Here is a 20,574-nt window from a genome sequence, read left to right on the forward strand (position 1 = left end):
TGTTGGGTGACGTGCTCTATAGATGTCTATAAGGCCAAGTTGGTGGATTGTATTGTTTAGTTCTTCTGCATCTTTGTTGAGTTTCTTTTCAGTTGTTCTATCTTTCAAAGAAAGTGGTGTATTAAAGTCTCCCACTATGAGTGTGGAGTCATCTGTTTGGCTTTTCAACTCTTTTAAAGTGTGATTTATGTATTTTGGGGCCTTTCATTGGGTCCATAGATATTTATTATGGTTATATCTTCATGTTCAATTGATCCTTTAATCATTATATGATGTCCTTCTTTGTCTTGTATGGTGGTTTTTCTAAAGTCAATTTGATCAGAAATTAATATTGCCATTCCTGCTCTATTATAATCGCCATTTGCTTCATATAACTCTTTCCAGCCTTTGATTTTTTATCTATTTTTGTCTTTATCTCTATGGTGTGTCTCTTGTAGGCAGCATATTGATGGGTTGTGTTTTCTTATCCAATCTGCAAATCTCCATATCTTGAGTGGTGCATTTAATCCATTAACATTCATTGTAATTATTGATAAGTTTGAATTTGTTGCTGTCATATTGTTATGTGGTTTTTCATGGTGTCCTTGCTTTCTTTGTTCCATGTTATTTTCTGTGGTGAGCTCATTATATTTATGAATTGTGTTATCATTTCCTTTGTTGCTATTGTTTTAGTATATACTGAATATTTGTGCTTGTCCTCTTTTTTATTGTGATGTGAAGGTTTATCATTTTTCTTTGAGTTTACCCTATGATTTATAATTTTATCCCCAGGTTTAGAACAGTCCATTCTATCTTGCAACTTTCTTAACTTCCATGCCATTTAGAAGTTCTGTAACTACACAGTCTTTTCCCTCTTTTTGTTTGTAGTTATCCTCACTTGCCAATTAATGTCTCTGGTTCTCTGTTTATAATCTTGTAAGCTCATTTTATTTTGGATATGTCCATAGCTGTAGTTTCTGTGTTATGTCATCCTGTGTATTAATGGTCAGTTGTTATTTGGTATTTTTGGTTCTCTGTTCAAAGGACTCCCTTTAGCATGTCTTGTAAGGTTGGTCTGGTTTTAACAAATTCCCTTAGTTCCTGCTTACCTGGAAATCTCCTAATTTAACCATCATATTTGAGGGACAGTTTTGCCGGGTATATAATTCTTGATTGAAAATTTTTCTCTTTAAGGGTTTTATATATACCATCCCATTGCCTTCTCGCTTGCATGGTTTCTGCTGAGAAATCAGAACTTCTTCTTACTGGCTGTCCTTTGTACGTAACTTTTTGTTTTTTCTGTGCGGCTTTCAGGATTCTGTCTTTGTCTTTGGTTTTGATGAGTTTGATGATGATGTGTCTTGGTGATTTTCTTTTGGGGTCTATCCTGTTTGGGGTTCATTGGACTTCCTGAATGGATATATCCTCATATTTCATCATATCAGGGAAGTTCTCCTCCAGCAAATCTTGGACAATTTTCTCAGTGGTTTTGTTTTTCTCTTCCTGTTCTGGAATTCCAATGACACGTAAGTTATTCCTTTTGATGGTATCCCACATGAACCTTAGGCTTTCTTCATTTTTTTAAATTTTTTTTTTCTGATTGATCCTTTTCCAAAGAAGTATTCAGGTATTTGTCTTCAATCTCATTAATTCTGTCTTCCATCCCATCAATTCTTCTCCTTTGCCCTTCCAATGTGTTATCTATTTCTGAAAATTTAGTATTAATCTTCTGGATTTCTATCTGCAGATTTAGAGTAATTCCTAATTTTTCATTTATTTTGTCATTTTGTTCTTGTATTTTCTTCCAAATTTCTTCTAAGTTTTTTCTGTGTTTTCTTTTGTCTTGCCTTCAATCCTTTGAAGATACCTAAAGATAATTCTTTTGGATTCCTTATCAGAGATTTCCAATGCTGCTTCTTCCTCAGGGATGTGTTCTGGGTCTGTATCCTGCTCCCTTGTTTGTACAACTTTATCCTACTTCTTTGTGTGGACTCTGATGGTCTGTTGTTTCTGAGGTATCATGGTGTTGTATTTAGATATCTTTTAGCTGTTTGTGAAGAGCAGCCAAGGGTGTTTCAGGCTCTTCTTGGTGGTTTTTTATCGTTGGCCCATTGGTGTAGAAGGAGGTAGTGGCTTTCACTCATTAAGTGATGTTGAAGGAGTTGTGGGTGTAGTTGTGTCTTATGGGGATTGTTGTTCTTTCACACTCAATTAGACACAAATTACAATTGAATAACCATCAAAAAACTAGAAGGCCATGGATGAAAAACACACTATGCAATCACACAGGAACAGTAACCAAAAGAAGAAAAAAGGGAATAAAAGAAGATAAAAGAAGAAAACCTGCTATTTCTGGGGTTAGGGCACTAAGAAAAAAAAAGGAAAGGAGAATAATAAATGATGAAAAAAATGGGAAAAATGCAAAAAGAAAATCAAAGAACAGGGTTAATCATGAGAAAAATGGGGAAAAGAAATAAAAATAAAAAAATCCTTAAATTAAATAATAATAATAATTTTCAACCAGGTACAGGGAAAAGAAAAAATGCTGAAAACTAGGACCTGGTAGGGGAAGATTAAGAATTATAATAAATAGGACAAAAGTATTCATAATAATAGTTGTTTTAAAACAGACAAATACAAGCAAACTGATCACCAGAAAAAAGAAAGTGAAAAAGAAAAAAAGAAAAGTAAAAAAAGAAAAAGAAAAAAGAAAAAATATCTGTGGAGGACAGGGCAGGGCACCCAGGCTTCGTCTGAGCACACCAACTGTAATGGCGTTCCTGTGGGCCCAGAATTTGGGTGGGAGTGTGGGATGGCCACACCTCTGTTCACCAAGCGGGTGTGGGGTATTAGAGCAACAAGAGGAGTGTCGTACATTTTCAGTCTTGCAGGTCTTGAATGTCCTAGGGGTTGCTGGAAAGCAGAACGTGTTTTTAAGCCCCAGGAATCTGTAAGAGCGCCATTTCTTTAAATATCCTAAATGGTCAAGCCACTTTTTAAACCTTCAAAATGGTGGTGCCCTCCGGACAGGCAGAAGTCCACAGTTCAGCCCACCTTTCTCTTCACCTTCTTTGTTTGTTCCCCAGCCACCGTGCACAGTCCTCCGTCTAGCCCCTGGCTAGCTGGGTGATTTTTAGGTTAATTCTTAGGTCCTACCACCACTCGGGAATCTCCAAGCTGTCTGTGCTGTCAGGATCCCTGCCAAACCGCAGCTCCATGTCTCTTTTTCTGATATTTTCATGCAAATTCTTCTGCTAGTTGGGGTTTAGTCCACTTCTATATCCTTCCCTTCAAGGCTCAGGGGTCCAAGATTATCCTCTGTGTCTGTGTTAATTGGTTTCCCTTTTCTTTGTTGAAGAGGGTCTATGCTGTCTTTCTGCCTAGTCTGCCATCTTGCCGGAACCCCCCTCCACTTTCTGTTTCTTGACTGGTGCATTTAATCTATTTACATTTAGTATAGCTACTGATAGGTATGAATTTACTCCTGTCATTTTTTTTTTAAATTGTGTTATTGATTTCTTTATTCTGTATATTGTACTGTACTGAGTTTATTTTGTTATCAGATTTTCTTATTTTCCTTATTGTTGTTGATTTTGTGTTTCCTGAGTCCGTATGATAATCTTCTCTCTTATTTTTGTTAGAAGGCTTATTAATTTTCTCTGAGGTTACCTTGTAATTTAGTTTTATTTTCCTATGTTTAAAACATTCTATTCTACCTTAGTATCATCATGATTTCCTCTTCATTTGGAAGTTCTGTAATTATAGTATTTATTCCCCCTTTTTGCTTTGTAGTTGTCATTTATCAACTGAGGCTTCTGGCTCTTTATTTTCAGATTCATAGCTCATTTTAGTTTTGTGAATTCTTTCTCTGGGTTGGTTTCTGGGTGATATTGTCACGTCTTAATCTTAGGTTGTTGTCTTTCTTTGTTTTTTTGTCCGGAGGACTACCTGTAGTAGTTTTTATAAAGTTTGTCTCGTTTTTACAAATCCTTAATTTCTCCTTACTTGGGAATTTCCTAATTTCATAGTCATATATCTGAGGGATTGTTGTTGTTAATATGCCGTCAAGTCAGCCCTGACTCATAGCAACCCCTCCTTGGGTTTCCGAGGCAGTATCACTACAGAAGTAGATTGCCCAACCTTCCTTCTGCGGAGTGGCTGGTGGGTGTGAACTGCCAGCCTTCTGGTTAGCAGTCAAGTGCCTTAGGCACTATGCTACCAGAGCTCCTAATTTAATTTCTCCTTACCTGGGAATTTCCTAATTTCACAGTCATGTATCTGAGGGATAGTTTTGCTAAATACATAATTCTTGGTTTGAATTTTTTTTCTTTTAAGGCTTTATATATGTCATCCTATTGCCTTCTTGCTTGCATGTGGTTTTTGCTGAGAAAGCAGAGCTTAGTCTTATTGGTTGCCTTTTGTAGGTAACATTTCATTTTTCCCACACTGCTCTCAAGATTCTTCCTTTTTCCTTGATTTTGCCAAGTTTGATTATATATAATATGTGTTGGTGACTTTCTTTTGGGGTCTGTCCTGCATAGGGTTCATTGTGTTTCTTGGATATCTTTCTGCCAACAAATCTTTGATAATTCTGTTTTTTTTTTTTTTTTGCCTGTTCCCGTTGTGAAATTCTAATCACATGCAGATTTTTCCTCTTGATAGTGTCTCACATAATTATTAAGCTCTCTTCATTTTTCTTCATTGTTTTCATTTTTTTTCTTCCCCTCATACAAAATGGTGTCAAGAGAGTTGCCTGATAATTCACTGGTCTGGTTTTCTATTGGTTTGGTTCTACTTCTTTGTCCTTCTAATATGTTATCTATCTCTGAAATTTTAGTGTTAATCTTCTGAATTTCTAATTACTATTTTTTATAGTTTCTAATTGTCTATTTATTTTGTCCTTTTCCTCTTGTATTTTTTTCTTGAATTCTTCAAAGGTATTTTCTCTCTTTTCCTTGATATCTCGTAGTATTCAATTTATTAGTCTTTTGAATTCTTTATCAGGCAGTTCCACTACCATTTCTTCCTAAGGGAGGCTTCTGGGTTCTTTATTTTGGTGACTTGCTTAAGCCATCTTCTGTTTGCTTGTTTGAATTGTAGTTGTCTGTTGTCTCTAAGACGTATTGCTCTTGTTTGTTGATCATGTTTTGTTTTTTTTTGCCATGATGTTTTGATATATCTGGGCAGGCGTGCTACTTTTGTTGCTAGTTTGGCAGTACTAGGGTGCTCCCTGCCTGTCTCCAGGTGAGTTGAGTAATGGATGGTAGTGTGGGCATGGTTCTCTTTTTGCTGGTCATGTAGAGCAGCTGTGTGTGGGGTGAGATGGTGTTGTCCACCATCTATCATTGATCCATTGGTGCACTTACCCTTCTGGTTGGGATAGTAGATGGCAGGTGTGGCAAGTATGACTGTTTATTGGGGGGTACATTGTCCACTTCCTGCTGGATAGGTCAGAAAGAAAAAGAATGATAGGAAAAAAATTAAGGGAGAAGAACAGGAAGAGGGACAAAACAATAAAAAAGGAAGAAGTAGAAAAAAGAAAAGGAAATAAAAAGAAAAAGGAAAAGAGAAAATGGTATGGCAGTGGTCATATGCACCTCTAAGGTGGTAAGCATTTCACGCCCTATCTATGGGGATGTGCACCCATTTGTTGTGGTGGCAGCAGACATCTGCCATAGTATATGTATAAGTGTTCCCCCCTCAGTCACTGGGGAAATGATGGTGGCTCATGCATGGCATGTAATTCATGGGAGCATGTATCTCTGACTGCAGAGGTGGCAGACACTTGGTGCATGATCCGTGCTTGTGTGCTCCTGACCATGGAGATATTGGGGGTGCCACAAGCAATCTTTGTGAGTGTGCATCCCCAACTATGGAAGTTGCATGTGCATGATGGACCTTCAACATCAGTGTGCAACCCCAACTGTGGCATAGTGTGGCAGGGGGCTGTTGGGGGTGTTAGGTGTAGAGACGCTCCTAGCAAACTACGTGGGTGAGGGCCAGAAGGAGGGTGCCACCTGCCACTGGGTTTGAGGGGGGAAGGGGGCTCACTCCTGGTCATTGGAAAGGTGTGGAAGGGAAAAAAGGTGGGAAAGTGTACTTTTGTAGTCACCATTACTGGTGTTGGCCCAGTACACTTCTGGGTGAGCGTAACCAGTTGTCTAGTTCCTGTCCCAGCACAAGCAAGTGGACTGGGCTGCTCAGAATGTGGCATCTCCAGTTGCCACCACACAGGCCTTCTCCTCAGCATGAGCCATTGACCCAAATGACTAGGACCACTACTAATGAGTGCCTTTACCCATGTTTACTGGCTTGCTTCCTGCTCTGTGTTAGTCTGTGTTACTGGAGCTCTCATCCACTTCCCTGCCCTTTCCTTTTCTTAGATCTAGGTCAGGTTCTGCTCACCTTGTTTCACTCCAGACTTGTTACACAGTGTCTCTGTCTTATTGGGGGATTCTGTGCAATTGGCTTCTTTGTTGCCTTCTGTGTCTCTACAGTGAATTGCTTGATGTGGCCCTTCTAGCCATTGTCCTCCATTCTGTGATGTTTTGTAAATCCCATTATCCATGTCTATTTGGGGTGGTGTGGTAGTTAAGGTTAGGTATCAACTTGGCTGGGCAGCTGGTATTAGTCATTCCCTATAATGACTGGCAATCGACTCTGTAATGGGATTTAGGTTAATTCTGTTGGGGCAATGCAGGTGGAATGTATCTTAAGTCCTGCCTTGCTGGAGGGTATAATTCAAATCATCACCCTTAGCTTCCCTGAGGGTATACCTACGAATCTCCTGGGAAGATTCGCTCTCCTCTTGCTCTGGCTTTGTGTCTTGGATCATCCTCATCTCACCCCTGGATTTGGGACAGCAGCTGTCATCTGATCTGCTGATCGAGGTTCATCAAACCCCGAGAGTTGGGAGGATCCTCCAGACCTACTCACAGACCCAGGACTCGCCAGCCTGCCAGCCTCCACCACTACTACGTGAGACCAACCCTTGAGTGTCTGTGAGTTCTGTGAGGCGTTACAGCGAAATACAGAACCCTAAGACTGCGGAAATTACTGGGAGGAGGAGGAGGAGTTAATGTCTGAAATGATGGAGTGGCATGGTAGTTTGGACATTTGGGACATGGGGACCGGCCTCGTGCTGATCTTTCTAAAAGAAATTGTTCAAGCAGTCTCAAAATGGCCATGCTGTTAATTCCAGTATTGTCATCTGTATCTGTTTCATTTGTTTCTTAGATCTTTGTTGTAAAAGGGCTGGGTGGAATGTATCACCCACATGCCATCTTGTATCCTGTCTCCTCTTTTCTCATTTTGCCCTTAAATTATGGTTGGTCTCTAATGCTTTCTTCTATTTTTTATTCTTTCAGAGAAATTATACATTTTCAATGTAGTTTTGCTAGAAGGCAGGAGAGAATTTGGAATTTTGACATTCATGTTAGCCTGTATTCTTTTGTTTTGGACATATTAATTCCATATCTATGTTTTGGAATTTCCAGAATAGAAAAGGCTTATCAGTTTGCTTCTTGTTTGTTCAGTTACTTGCTCACTGACTCACTTATTCACGTAGTCATTCAACCAACACAGAACATTTATTATGTGCCAGGCACAATGTCCTAGAAATATGAAGTTTAATAAGGTATTTTTCTCTGCCCCCAAGGAAATTGCAGTATAATGGAGAGAAAGATCCCAGCAAATCAATATTTGGGAAATGCTATGAAAGAGATGGTACAAGATGCAGTTAGTACAGATGTAATATACTGGCTGCAAAATCTGCTTGTTAAGCAAACTATTAAAATGAGTTATGAAGGATGAGTAAGAATTAAAGTATGTTATACTAGATTTTGGGCTAGTTACTTAAAGGGCAAGGGGCCATGTATGGTGCAGTGGTTAAAGTATTTGGCTACTAACCCAGAGGTCAGTGGTTGAAACCCACCAGTTTCTCCATGGGAGAAAACTGTGACAGTCTGCTTCCATATTTCCAGCCTTGGAAACCCTATGGGGCAATTCTACTCTATCCTGTAGGGTTGCTATGAGTTGGAATCAAATTAACAGCAGTGGGTTTGTTTTTGGGTTTTATAGAAAGAATATGTTTTAGCTGTGTTTTGGGATCAACCCTATGATCATGGACCACAAGCTTGTTAACCATACCATTTCACAAAATTCTGATTGATATCGTTTAAATTATCCTCCTATTTAATAATAAATTAAGTCTTATAAGTCTTATCTCCTGTTAAAATTTTGTGTGAATGTTTGTAAATCATGGGGATTTTATTTTCCATAATCAGTTTAGAGGGCATATATAACAGCTTTGTAATTATTTTTCATTATAGAACAAGAAATGTAGATTGAAATTATAAATATAGAAGTTTAACAAATATCCTAAGGGTAGGAAACTTTAATTTGAATTAAATAGGAAATAGTAATCTGCAATGATTTATTCTATTAAAATATATGAATATATGAAAAGGTCATTTTATATATCTGTTGATAGATTATTATGAGGTCAACTTTTAAATTACCAAGATTTCCTAGTATTGATGTAATACATGCTTCATTATAACAATTTTTAGAAAAAAGTAAAATATCAAAATAAAACTACTATGGTCTATAGCAAAGACTCGAAATGTTACATAAAGTTATGAATCAAATGTGCATCATAAAAATTTCAAAATTGTGTTTGAGTAAAAATTGATGTAACTTTTTAATTAAAGGAAAACAAAGTGTTGCGGACAGTTCCTCTACTAGCAGCATGCCTCCCCCAAGAAAAGTGTAAAGTCAAGATTGGTCGTCGCTTCAGTGAAGAAAGGTAAAATAATGCTTAGGGCAATTTTAAAGAACTCTTTTTAGATTTTTGGAACTCTTTTGCAGATTTTATAAAAGTTTCCTTCAACTTAGTCATTAGATCCAGAACATGTTTCATTGGAAGTGGTCAAAAAAATTAAGTTCTGTTCTCCCCTCCCCTCAAAGAAAATAATACAAGACAAACACAACAAAATGGAATAAACATAGGAATTATAGTGTTATTTAAATTCCATAGCAAAACATGTTGAACCTAAAAGGCAAATAGTGTATTTCTTGTTTATTTCACTTTTTATAAAAAGTACATTCAATATGGTGGAATGTTTGTATTACATTTAGTTAGTTTTGTCTTTGGTGCCCAATATACTGTTTACACAGTAAATTATTATCTGTTGATGGATTTTAAATTAAAACAGATTAAGACTATTGGTTTATTGTTAGTCTGGTAATTGAATGATTAATTTACTTTATGTAGCCTTGGGGGAGATATTAAGAAAGATACTGTTTTTGGTATTCTTTGAATAGAGAGAATAGACTCCTCTTAGAGTTTTATTTTGCCTGTGCTTATTGGTAATTCTGGGCTGGAAAGTTACTGCTGTGTCATTCCTTAAGTCCTAAGGTCCCTAGGCCCTTCACTATTTTCTTCAGAGTCTTCCTATGAGTGTTTGTTGTATTATGTCCAGGAATTTTTAGCTATAAGAGGGAAGACCTGAGAAGAGTGAAGCTAGTCCGTCTTGGTTGGAACTAGACATCAGTCCATATAAATTTTAGAATCAGTTTTTCAATTTCTTTTTTTGGGGAAAAAAGTCTGATGCAATTTGGATTGGGGTTGCATTGCATCTATTGATATATTTAGGAAAATTGTTATATTAAAAAATACTGAGCCTTTCAATCCTTGTATATGTATAATTATACATTTGTCTCGATGTTCTTTAATTTTTTTCAGTAATGTTTGTTAATTTTCAGTTAGATATTTTGGAGATCTTTTCTTGGATTTATTCCTAGTTATTTGATGTTTTCTCATGCTATTGTAAATGGTAAGGAGTCTGAGTGGCGTAGTGGGTAAGGCATGTGGTTGCTAACCAGTAGGTTGCTGGTTCAAACCCACCTGCTGCTTCACAGGAGGAAGAAGAGGCAATCTACTTCTGGAAAGATTTACAGTCTTGGAAACCCAATGGGGTCACTATGAGTCAGAATTCATTAAGTGACAGTAGATTTGGCTATATTATAAACGGCATGAAAAAAATGTTCATTTCAGTTTTTTGCCTCTACTGTATAAGAAGCCCTGGTGGTACAACAGGTCAAGTGATCAACAGCTACCTGAAAGTTTGGTGGCTTGAACCCACTCAGTGGCTCTGCAGGAGGAAGACCTAGCAGTCTGCTTCTGTTAAGCTTACAGTTGAGAAAAGTCTGTGGGTAGTTATATTCTATCACATGGGATAACTATTAGTTGAAATCGACTTAATGATAACAACAATAAAAACAATGCAGTATATAAGAAAACAGTTGATTTTTTTTGTGTATTAACCCTGGATCTAATGATTTTCCTAAATTCATTTATTACTTCTAGGAATTGTTTTTGGGGATTCCCTTGGTCTTTCTATATAAGCAGTGCTAACATTGCAAGTACAGTCAATTTATACTTTTTCCTTTTTGATATTTATTCTTTTTATTTTTTTTGTTCATGCCTATTGCAATAACTAGGCTCTCTAATAAAGTCTCTGATGATTTACAGTAGACTGCTAACCTAAAGGTTGGTGTTTGAAACCTACCCAGCAGTACTGTGTAAGAAAGTCCTGGTGATCTGCTTTAATTAGGATTACAGGTTTTACTTTCTAAGACACAGGGTCACCATGAGTCAGAATCAACTTGATGGTAACTAACAACAACACAATGCAATACAACACTGCTGTTGAGTCAGATCTGACTCATGGCGACCCCTCCTTGGGTTTCTGAGGTAGTTATCACTACAGAAGTAGATCATCCAACATTCTTTCTGAGGAGTGGCAACACCAGGCTCTCCAAATACGATATTTAATAGAAGTGGTAAAAGCCAGCATCGTACCTTGATCCCGATCTCAGGGGACATCGTTAAATATGATATTGGCTATGCATTTTTGTAGATGCTGTTTATCAGTTTGAAAAAGTTCCATATTATTCCTAAAATGGTGAGAATTTCTATCATGTATAGTTGTTGAGTTCCATCAATTGTTTTGTCAATTTCTATTGAAATGATCATGTAGTTCTGTTACCAATTCTGTAATATAGTTAATTATGTTGATTGATTTATAAATGCCAAACCAATGTTACATTCTTGTTCACAATAATTTATTACTATTATTGTTATATTAAGGAGCTCTGGTGGTTTAGTGGGTAAAGCATTTGGCTGCTAACCAGAAGGTACACTGTTCAAAGCCACCAGCCACTCTGTGGGAGGAAGATAAGGCTATCAACTTCTGTAAAGATTTACAGCCCTGGAAACCCAGTGAGGGTTACTATGAGTCAGAATTGACTCAGTGGCAATGGGTTTTATTAGTACTACTATAATACTATTATCATTATCATGTTGCATACTGTTAGATGTGATTTGTTAATGTTTTGTTGAGGATTTAGATATCTTGGTTCATGAGAGATTTGGAGTTGTAATTTCTTTGGCAAAACTTGTCAGGTTTTTGTATTAGTTTTATCCTGGCCTTATAAATGACTTGGTAATATTCTTCTCCTCCTCTGTTTGCAGAAAAAAGTTATATATGATGTTACTGTTTTTCCTTTAGTATTTGATAGGATTTACCAGTTAAGCAATCTGATCCTTGAGTTTTTATTTGTGGGGATGTTCTGAATTACAAATGTAATTTGTAAGACAGTTTAGATTTTCTATTTTTTTTTTTTTTTGAGTATCAGATTTGGTAATTTGTATCTTTCAAGGAAAGTGTACAAGTCATATAAGTTGCTGAATTTCTTGTCATAAAGTTGTTTGTAGCATTTCTTTATTATCTTTTTAATGTCTGTAGAATTTGTAGACTTTTCACTGGCTAATTTTGAAAGTAGATTGCTAGACCTTTTCTCCTAGTCTATCTGAATCTGGAAGCTCTGCTGAAACTTATCCACCATGGGTGTCCCTGTTGGTATTTGAAATCCCAGTGTTACAGCTTCCAGCATCATATTAACACAGTATGACAGTGCCGACACCACCTCTCCCTCCAGAGACCCACAGCTGAGGCTGGACCTCGGCATGACAGACTGGCAGATGAGTAGTAATCTTTTCAATAGCTCATATGCCTGGGAAAATTGGTTAAGGAAGTAAGAAGAGTTGATGCATTTAAACTGTGTGCTGGCAAAGAATATCAAGTATACCACCAAAAGAACAAACAAATGGATCTTAGAAAGAAATACAACCAGAATATTTCTTAGAAGTAAGGATGGCAAGACTTCAACTTATTTACTTTGGGCCAGTCATCCAGAAAGACCAATACCATATATTTGGGTCTTGGTTTTTAAATCCAGTCTGGCTATCAGTGTCTTTTAATTAGAGAGTTATTACATTTAATTTAATGTAATTATTGATGTGTTTGTTTTTAATTTACCCACCTTGATATTTGTTTTCTGTTAGTCCCTTTAACCCTTTAATCCAGAGACTAACCAAAACACAAAAGGACAAACCTAAAAAACCACAAAGAGAAAGAATGGAATATTTTTTAAATACTTGATTAATCCAAAAGAAGATGCTTTGAGAAAGGTCTTGAGCTTCTTGGCAGATTTGGATCCTGCATTTGGCCAAGTCATCCTTGAGTGGCCTGCCATGCTGTCTATTGATCTTGGGACTGTTTCTGTACTTGAATTAGTGGCCTGCTATGTTGCTTGATAATCTTGGGACTGTGCAATTTTACTGGTTGACCATGGGTTTGTCAGCCTCAGCAGCCAGCAGCTGCCTGACTTGAGACACCTTCAGCTCTAGTAGGCCAGGAACAAAAGTGAGAGCTGAAGCCCAAGGTTGAGGGGCCTTTATTCAGACCTTAGAGCAGGCATTTTGAACTCAGACTTCTAGCCTCCTACACTGTAAGAGAATAAATCCCTGTTTGTTAAAGCCATCCATTTGTTGTATGTCTGTTATAGCAGCACTAAAGAACCAAAACAACCCTTTAGTTCTTTGTTCCTCTTTTACTTCCTTCTTTTGGATTAATCAAGTATTTAAAAAATATTTCATTCTTTCTCTTTGTGGTTTTTTAGGTTTGTCCTTTTGTGTTTTGATTAGTCTCTGGATTACAATATGCATTCTTAATTTATCACAGTCTACCATGAATTGATATTATATCATTATTTGTATAACATAAGAATCTTACAGAAGTGTAATTCCATGTAACCTCCTTTTCATTTTGGTTTCTATTATTTTTGTATAATTTATTTCTAGGTAATAGGAGAAACTGAGTGTAGGGTATATTGGAAATTTATGTACTATCTTTGCCATAATTCTGTACATCTAAAACATTTGTTTAGATCTTCCTTAATTTTTTAATCAGTTTTTTTTTTTATATATTTTGTTATATTTACACTTAACTGTTCACTTTTTGGGATGTGGTTGTAAATGATAATTTATTTCCTTTTCTTGTCCTATTGCAGTAGCTAGTACTTCATGTATGATCTTGAGTAAGAGTGAAAAAACATCCTAGCCTTGTTCCTGATTTTAGTGAGGGAGTTTCTACTTTCTCACTGTTAAATATGATATAAGCTGTAGTATTTTGTAAATGTTCTTTTCAGTGAAGGAGTTGCCCTCTAGTCCTAGTTTGCTGAGATAATTTTATTATTGTTCATTTGATCATGAGTGAGTGTTCAATTTTGTCACATTCTCATTCTATATTTATTGATATGGTCATTTATTTATTAAATTTATTTGGTTGATATGGTGAATTACATTTATTGAGTTTAAATGTTGATCCAGCCTAACATACCTGGGGTAAATCCCCCTTGATCTAGGTATGTAATCATTTTTATGTATTGTTAGATGCAATTTGCCAATATTTTGTTGAGGATTTTTATATCTATGTTCTTGAGTGATAGATTGGTCTACAGTTTTACTTTCTTGTAATGTCCTTCCTTATCTTTTGGTGTTAGAATGATGTTGGCTTTAAAGAATGAATTAAGAAATGCTCTCTCTGGTTTTACTATCTGGAACATGTAGAGAATTGATTATTATTTATTCCTTAAAAGTTTGAGAGAATTCACCTCAAGTGATTTTTTGATTCTTGGAAGATTATTGATTCAAAATTTTTAACAAATATGGAGCATTTCATGTTATTTGTTTTTCCTTGTGTGAGTTTTGGCAGTTTGGGTTATTCAGATGATTCATTAACTTCATCTAAATTATTAAATTTTGGGGCAATGAGTTTTTTGGTAGCATTCTTTTACTATCCTTTTATTAGCTATGGAATCAGTGATGTTCCTACTATCATTTCTGGTATTGGTAATTGTGTATTCTCTCATTTGTCTTGGTTGGCTTGATTGGAGTTTTATCAATTTTATTGATCTTTTCAAAGAACCGGCATTTGGTTTCCTTGGTTTTCTGTGTTGATTTCCTGTTTTCAATTTTACTGATTTCTGCTCTATTTTTTTTTTTTTTTTCAAACTCATTTCCCTTCATCTCCTTGTTTTAGGCTTCAATTACTCTTCTTTCTCTTGCTTCCTAAGGTGGAAGCTTAGGATATTTATTTCCGATTGTTCCTCTTTTTAAATGTTTGGTAAGTTTAAACTTAGGTCACTGGTAACAATTGGATAGAGTAATTATTGAAGGAGAATTGTGAAGATTGGGAAGGTTAGGGGACAGTGCAAGAGTTGTGCCTAATGAATGAGTAAAGAGTAAGCAAAATTTTGAGTCTTTTAATTCATACTTTATGAACTAATTAGTATCTCAGTTTGATTAGGCAAGTGACTGAATAGAGGGGAACTTTCATTAAGAAATTCAATAAACACAATAAAACTATTCTTTTTTCCATAAGCTAGTAAATATCTTTTTTTATTTTTTAGGGATCCTGAACTTTCAGCTGTTTGCCAAAAAGCTGGTACATTAATACTATATCCAGGGGCTGAAGCTGCTAATTTGGAAGAATTTATATTAGATTCTCCTGTTTATCCTTCCACAATCATCATCATTGATGGAACTTGGAGCCAGGCAAAGGACATTTTCTATAAGAATTCCTTGTTCCGACTTCCCAGACAGGTAAACTAGTTTTTTTTTTTCTTAATACAGAATAAATACAAGTATACTATTATGTATATTATATACGTTTTCTCTGAAGGGATATACATACTTTTTATATATTCATTTGATGCTATTTATATGTATGTGTGAACATAGATAGATATGTATGTGTTTTTTTTGTGTATATGTGTTGAAAATTTCAGCTTAGTTCATTTTTCTCAATTCCCGCTGCCAAACTTCACCATAGTTTAGGCATTTTGTTCTGTTAAGAGTCTCTCAGACATTTAATAATAGAAGTCTAAGGATTCATTATTTGTATATGTATTCCTTTTTTTAAAGAAGTTAATACTTTTATCTGATTACTGTATTGTGTAGTTCTTATTAGAAATGGCTAAATATTTAGGAAATACCTTTTTTATCTATCACTATTGTCTTATGGTTTATCCTTCAGTTTTTTGACATAATGTATTCTTTTGGTTTATTATGATGGTATATTTTCTAATTTTGAACCATTCTTTTTTTATGGCCATATATCTATATATATATCTATATGTATTTATTTTTGTTGTTATTGTTGAAAATATATGCAGCAAAACATACACCAATTCAGTACTTTCTACATGTACAATTCAGTGACATTGATTACATTCTAGTTGTGCAACCATTGTTACCTATCTTTTCTGAATTGTCCCTCCTTATTAACATAAACTCACTGCTCCCTAAGCTTCCTGTCAATCTTTTGAGTTGCTGTTGTCAATTTGATTCTGTCTAGATCTTTAGAAGGAGCTCTGGTAGCATAGTGCCTAAGGCACTTAACTGCTAACCAGAAGGCTGGTGGTTCGAACCCATCATCCACTCCTCGGAAGGAAGATGGGGCAATCTACTTCTGTAGTGATACTGCCTTGGAAACCCAAGGAGGGTTCTCTATGAGTCGGATCTGACCTGAAGGCACATAACAGCAACAACAATAGATCTTTAGAAGAGTTGATCTCTGTAAATGGGCTCTGTTCCACATTTGAAGGGTGTCTGAGGGCTATCGTCTTGGGGTTCACCAGTCTATCAGACCAGCAAGTCTTGTATTTTTTATGATTTTAATATTTGCACTATGTTTTTTTCCCATTCTGGTCCCAATCAGAGAGGTTGGTAGAGGTAGCCAGGCACCATCTAGTTCTTCTGGTTTCTCAATAGTGGAGTCTGTGGTCTGTGGTTCGGTGTTCCCCTTTTCTTCTGGACTAATTGTTTTCTTGAGTCTTTGATTTTCTTCAGTTTTCTTTGCTTCAGACAGGAAGATACCGATAGTTGTATTTTCGATGGCTGCTTGCAAGTTTTTAAAACCACAGTCAGTGCTCACCAAAGGAGGATGTAGAGCATTATCTTAATGGACTGTGTTATGCCAACTGGCCGAAATGTCCCCTGAGACTATGGTCCTAAGCTCTCAAGCCCAATGACTCAGTCCCTCAATTTGTTTAGTTATGGCTAAGAAGTTCGCATAACTTTGCCCCTTGTATTCTCTATTATATACCTGAATATATGTACAGCACATACAAATATGTATGTGGAAATATCCAATGTCTAACCTATATAAAGGAGCTCTGGTGATGTAGTGACTGAGGTATTTAACTGCTGACCAGAAGGCTGGCGGTTCAAACGCACCAGCCACTCCTTGGAAGGAAGATTGGGCAATCTACTTCCATGGTGATACTACCTCGGAAACCCAAGTAGAGGTTGCTATGAATCGGATCTGACTTGACAGTGGTGAGTTTGGTTTAGTTTTTGGTTTGAAAACTATATATGCTCAGGGATGTACATGTTTATTCTGCATTTGTTCACCTTGCTTATCTAGCTATGTATACACTTGTAAATTATTGTTTGTTATTATTTTTATTGTTGTATTGTGTATGTAATATTATTTATTATTGTTGCCTTTTATTGTTGCATACATCACAGTGTCTTTCTTTGCCTTGGTCATGTTGTGCTGACCTCCCCTTTATTGTATATTGCCTCTTCACCCAAGTTAATACACTTCTACTATCCAGTTATTTTCCTTCCTTTTCTTTCCCATTCCTGGTAAACATCAAAGAATGTTTCTTTGTGTGCATGAACATTTTGCCTTTTTTTTTTTTTTTTTAAGTAGTAGTAGGATCTCTGGTGGCCATGGTGGGTTAAGACTTTTTGTTGCTAACCAGATCAGTGGTTCAAACTCACCAGCTGCTCTGAGGAGAAAGATGAGACAATCTACTTCTGTAAAGATTTACAGCCTTGGAAACCCAGCGGGAGTCTCTATGAGTCAGAATCAACTCTCTGGCAGTGGATTTATAATAGTGGTCTCATACAATGTCTGTCCTTTTGTAATTGACTTATTTCACTCAGCATGATGTCTTTTAGGTTTGTCCATGTTTTGAGATGTTTCACAGATTGATCATTATTCATTAATTGTTGGAAAATATTCTGTTGTGTGTATGTACCATAGTTTGTTTATCTGTCCATCTGCTGATGGGCACTTAGGTTTTCTCCATTTTTTCGCTCTTGCAAATATTGCTGTGATGAACATGGGCATGAATATATCTATTTGTATCATGGCTTTTATTTCTCTAGGATATATACCTAATAGTGGAATTGTTCAATCATATGGTATCTCTATGTCTGACTTTTTAATGTTGTTGTTATGTGCCGTCAAGTTGTACCTGACTCATAGCGACACCTCCTTGGATTTCTGAGGTAGTATCACTATGAAAGTAGATTGCCCAACCTTCTTTCTAAGGAGTGGCTGGTGAGTTTGAACCGCCAGCCTTCTGGATATCAGTCAAGTGCCTTAGGCACCATGCTACCAGATAGGTGTGAATTTATAGCTGTCATTTTATTGTGCTTTATTTATGTGTTACTGATGATTTCTTTGGTCTGAGTTTTTTTTTTTTTGTTTGTTTATGGATTTTCTTTTCATTTCTTTCATTGCTGTTGATTTTGTGTTTCTTGAGTCTTTATGATTTTCTTTTTTTTATTATTTTGGTGAGACAATTTATTACTTTTCCTTGTGGTTCTTTGAATTTTATTTTTATCTTCCTAAGCCACTCCTTGGAAGGAAGGTTGGGCAATCCTACTTCCGTAGTGATACTGCCTCGGAAACCCAAGGAGGGGTTGCTATGAGTTGTGGCTGACTTGACGGCACTTAACAACAACAACAACAACAAGTTTAAAACAGTCTGTTCTATCTTAATATCACCTTAACTTACTCTCCATATGAAAGTTCTGTAACTTCATCCTTTATTCCCTTTTTTTTTGAAGTTGAAGTTATTTACAGGTTGACATCTCCAGTACCCTTATTTTTAGTCTTGTAGCTAAATTAAATTTTTGAAAATTCTTTCTCTGGGTTGAATTCTGGGTGATGTTGTCATGTGTCTTAATCTCAGGCTGTTGTCTGATGCTGTAGGTTGTCTGAAGGATTCTCTTTAGTGTTTCTTTTAAGCTCGATCTTGTTTCTACAGTTTCCCTTAATTTCTGTGTAACATCCTAATTTTGTCATCATATTTGAGGTATAATTTTACTTGATATGTAATTCCGGATTGGCAGTTTTTTCTTTCAATGTTTGATCTGTGTCATTGTTTTCCTTTTTTGCCTGCATGGTTTCTGCTGAGAAATGAGAGTATAGTCTTATTGGTTCCCTATATTGTTGTTGTTGTTATGTGCCGTTAAGTTGGACCTGACTCATAGTGACCCCCTCTTTGGGTTTCTGAGATGGTATCGCTACAGAAGTAGATTGCCCAGCCTTAGGTTACATTATTATACTTTTCTCAAGTTGCTCTCAGGATTCTTTCTTTATCTTTGGTTTTAGAAAGTTTGATTATAATATGTCTTGGTGAGTTTTTATGGAGTTTATCCTGTTTGGGGCTTATTGAACTTCTTGGATGGATATCTTCTTGTCTTGTGTGACATTAGGGATAATTTCTGTCAGCAACATAAAAAAAATGTGTTGCCTCTTGTTCCTCCTTGTCAGGGAAGGAGGAGAGTGGTGGGTTGGAGTTGGGGTGAGGGAGCTGCAAGCAGGTGTGCATGGGGTCATGTTGCTGCTGCTTCTGCTGGGCAGGGGGACAAGGGTGGGAGCAAGTAGTCTGCTGCCACTTGTTGATGGGTAGCAGGAGAAGTAATGGTCTTGGTGTTGGGGAGGAGTAGGGGGGCCTAAATGGGGGGAAGTATAATTGTCAGGGCTAGCTAGTGTAGGTGGAGGATTTTACCTTGGTCTCCAGCAGTTGAGGCTGCAGAGATTGTGGGGGGGGGGGAGATTGCTGGTAATCACCAGGAAGGTGGAGAGTGGGGTGTGGGGAGTGTGCTTCTCTGGTCACCAGGAAAGAGTACCTGGGTTCTTCTTGTTGGCTGCAGCCAGTAGTTGGGACTTTATTTCACCCTGGGTATGTTTACCCATGTACTCTATGTTTTGTTGGGAATTTCATGAAGTTGCTGTCTGTATTCTGCACCCAGGATTGCTCCTGTCTTTTTCTAAAGATGGCCATGCTGTGCTGGGCTGGCTGACAAGGCTCATAGGCTCTGTCTCTTCTCATTTGCTGTTTTCATTCAGTTTCTTCTTCCAGTATTCAGTGTAGTTCTTTATCCTTTGATTTGATGTTCAGGGTTCCAGGATTGTCCTCTGTACCTATCTTTTTCACTGAGTTTCTTGGGTCTTTGATGTAGAGTGACAGTGTGGTATGTCTGACTCCACTCCAATTAGGCTGGAAGTCTTGAACCATTTTTGTGTTCCTGGAATGAATTCTTCTTGGCTTTATTGTATTATTCTTTTGTATACTGCTGAAGCTTATATTTTATGTAATATTATTGCATTATAATTTATATATGTTTCATACCTTTATTACCAGGTTTGGGTACTAAGGTAATAACAAAATGCAACAAACACAACACACTGCTGTCAAGTTAGATTTGACTCATATCGACCCCTCCTTTGATTTCTGAGGCGGTATCCCTCTGGAAGTTGATTGCCCAACCTTCCTTCCAAGGAGTGGCTGGTGAGTTTGAACTGTTAGCCTTCTGGTTAGCAGTCAAATGCCTTAGGCACTATGCCACCAGAGCTCCCACTAAAGTAATAGTACTTCATAAAATAAATTGTATAGATTTTCAAATTTTTCTATGGCTTTGAATCATTTAAATAATATTAGAATTACTTGTTCCTTGAAAATTATATGGAAATTAACTGATAGGGTGTGTTTAGGTTAAAGGGACTATATCTATGACCATATATAAGTTTTGCAGATGATATTTCTACATATGTATTTGTATGTGCTATAAGTATGTCCATATATATAATATAGCTAACAGGGCAAACTTATGATAACTTCTTAGTCACACTCTGAGGGAGTGAGTCATGGCTTGGTTCCATGGTCTCAGGGGACATAAACCTCAATTAGCATAACATCCTACACACACCCACACACAGATGATATGGAAATCATTAATGAAATCACTTGGTCCTGGTCTCTTTAAAAATGGTAGCTTTCTAATCCCTGTCAAACTCTTCTGTGGAAATTATTCAAATTTTTTCCCTCTATTTGGGTCAATTTTAGTGACTTTTATGCATTTCTAAGAAATTACCCTTTTCC

General features: G+C 36.6%; 1 protein-coding gene across 1 annotated transcript in view; it reads left to right on the forward strand.

Moving 5' to 3' along the window:
- The window catches only part of DTWD2 (DTW domain containing 2), a 363,240-nt gene that overhangs the window by 150,803 nt on the left and 191,863 nt on the right, over nt 1-20,574 (forward strand). Inside the window, exons 3-4 of the mRNA XM_007949164.2 lie at nt 8,691-8,785; nt 14,797-14,989. Of these exons, the coding sequence (XP_007947355.1) occupies nt 8,691-8,785; nt 14,797-14,989 (288 nt within the window). The remainder of the gene's footprint in view (nt 1-8,690; nt 8,786-14,796; nt 14,990-20,574) is intronic.

This window comes from Orycteropus afer, unplaced genomic scaffold (genome assembly GCF_000298275.1).
Source record: "Orycteropus afer afer isolate SDZICR_OR568_19922 unplaced genomic scaffold, OryAfe1.0 scaffold00240, whole genome shotgun sequence".
NCBI lineage: Eukaryota > Metazoa > Chordata > Mammalia > Tubulidentata > Orycteropodidae > Orycteropus > Orycteropus afer.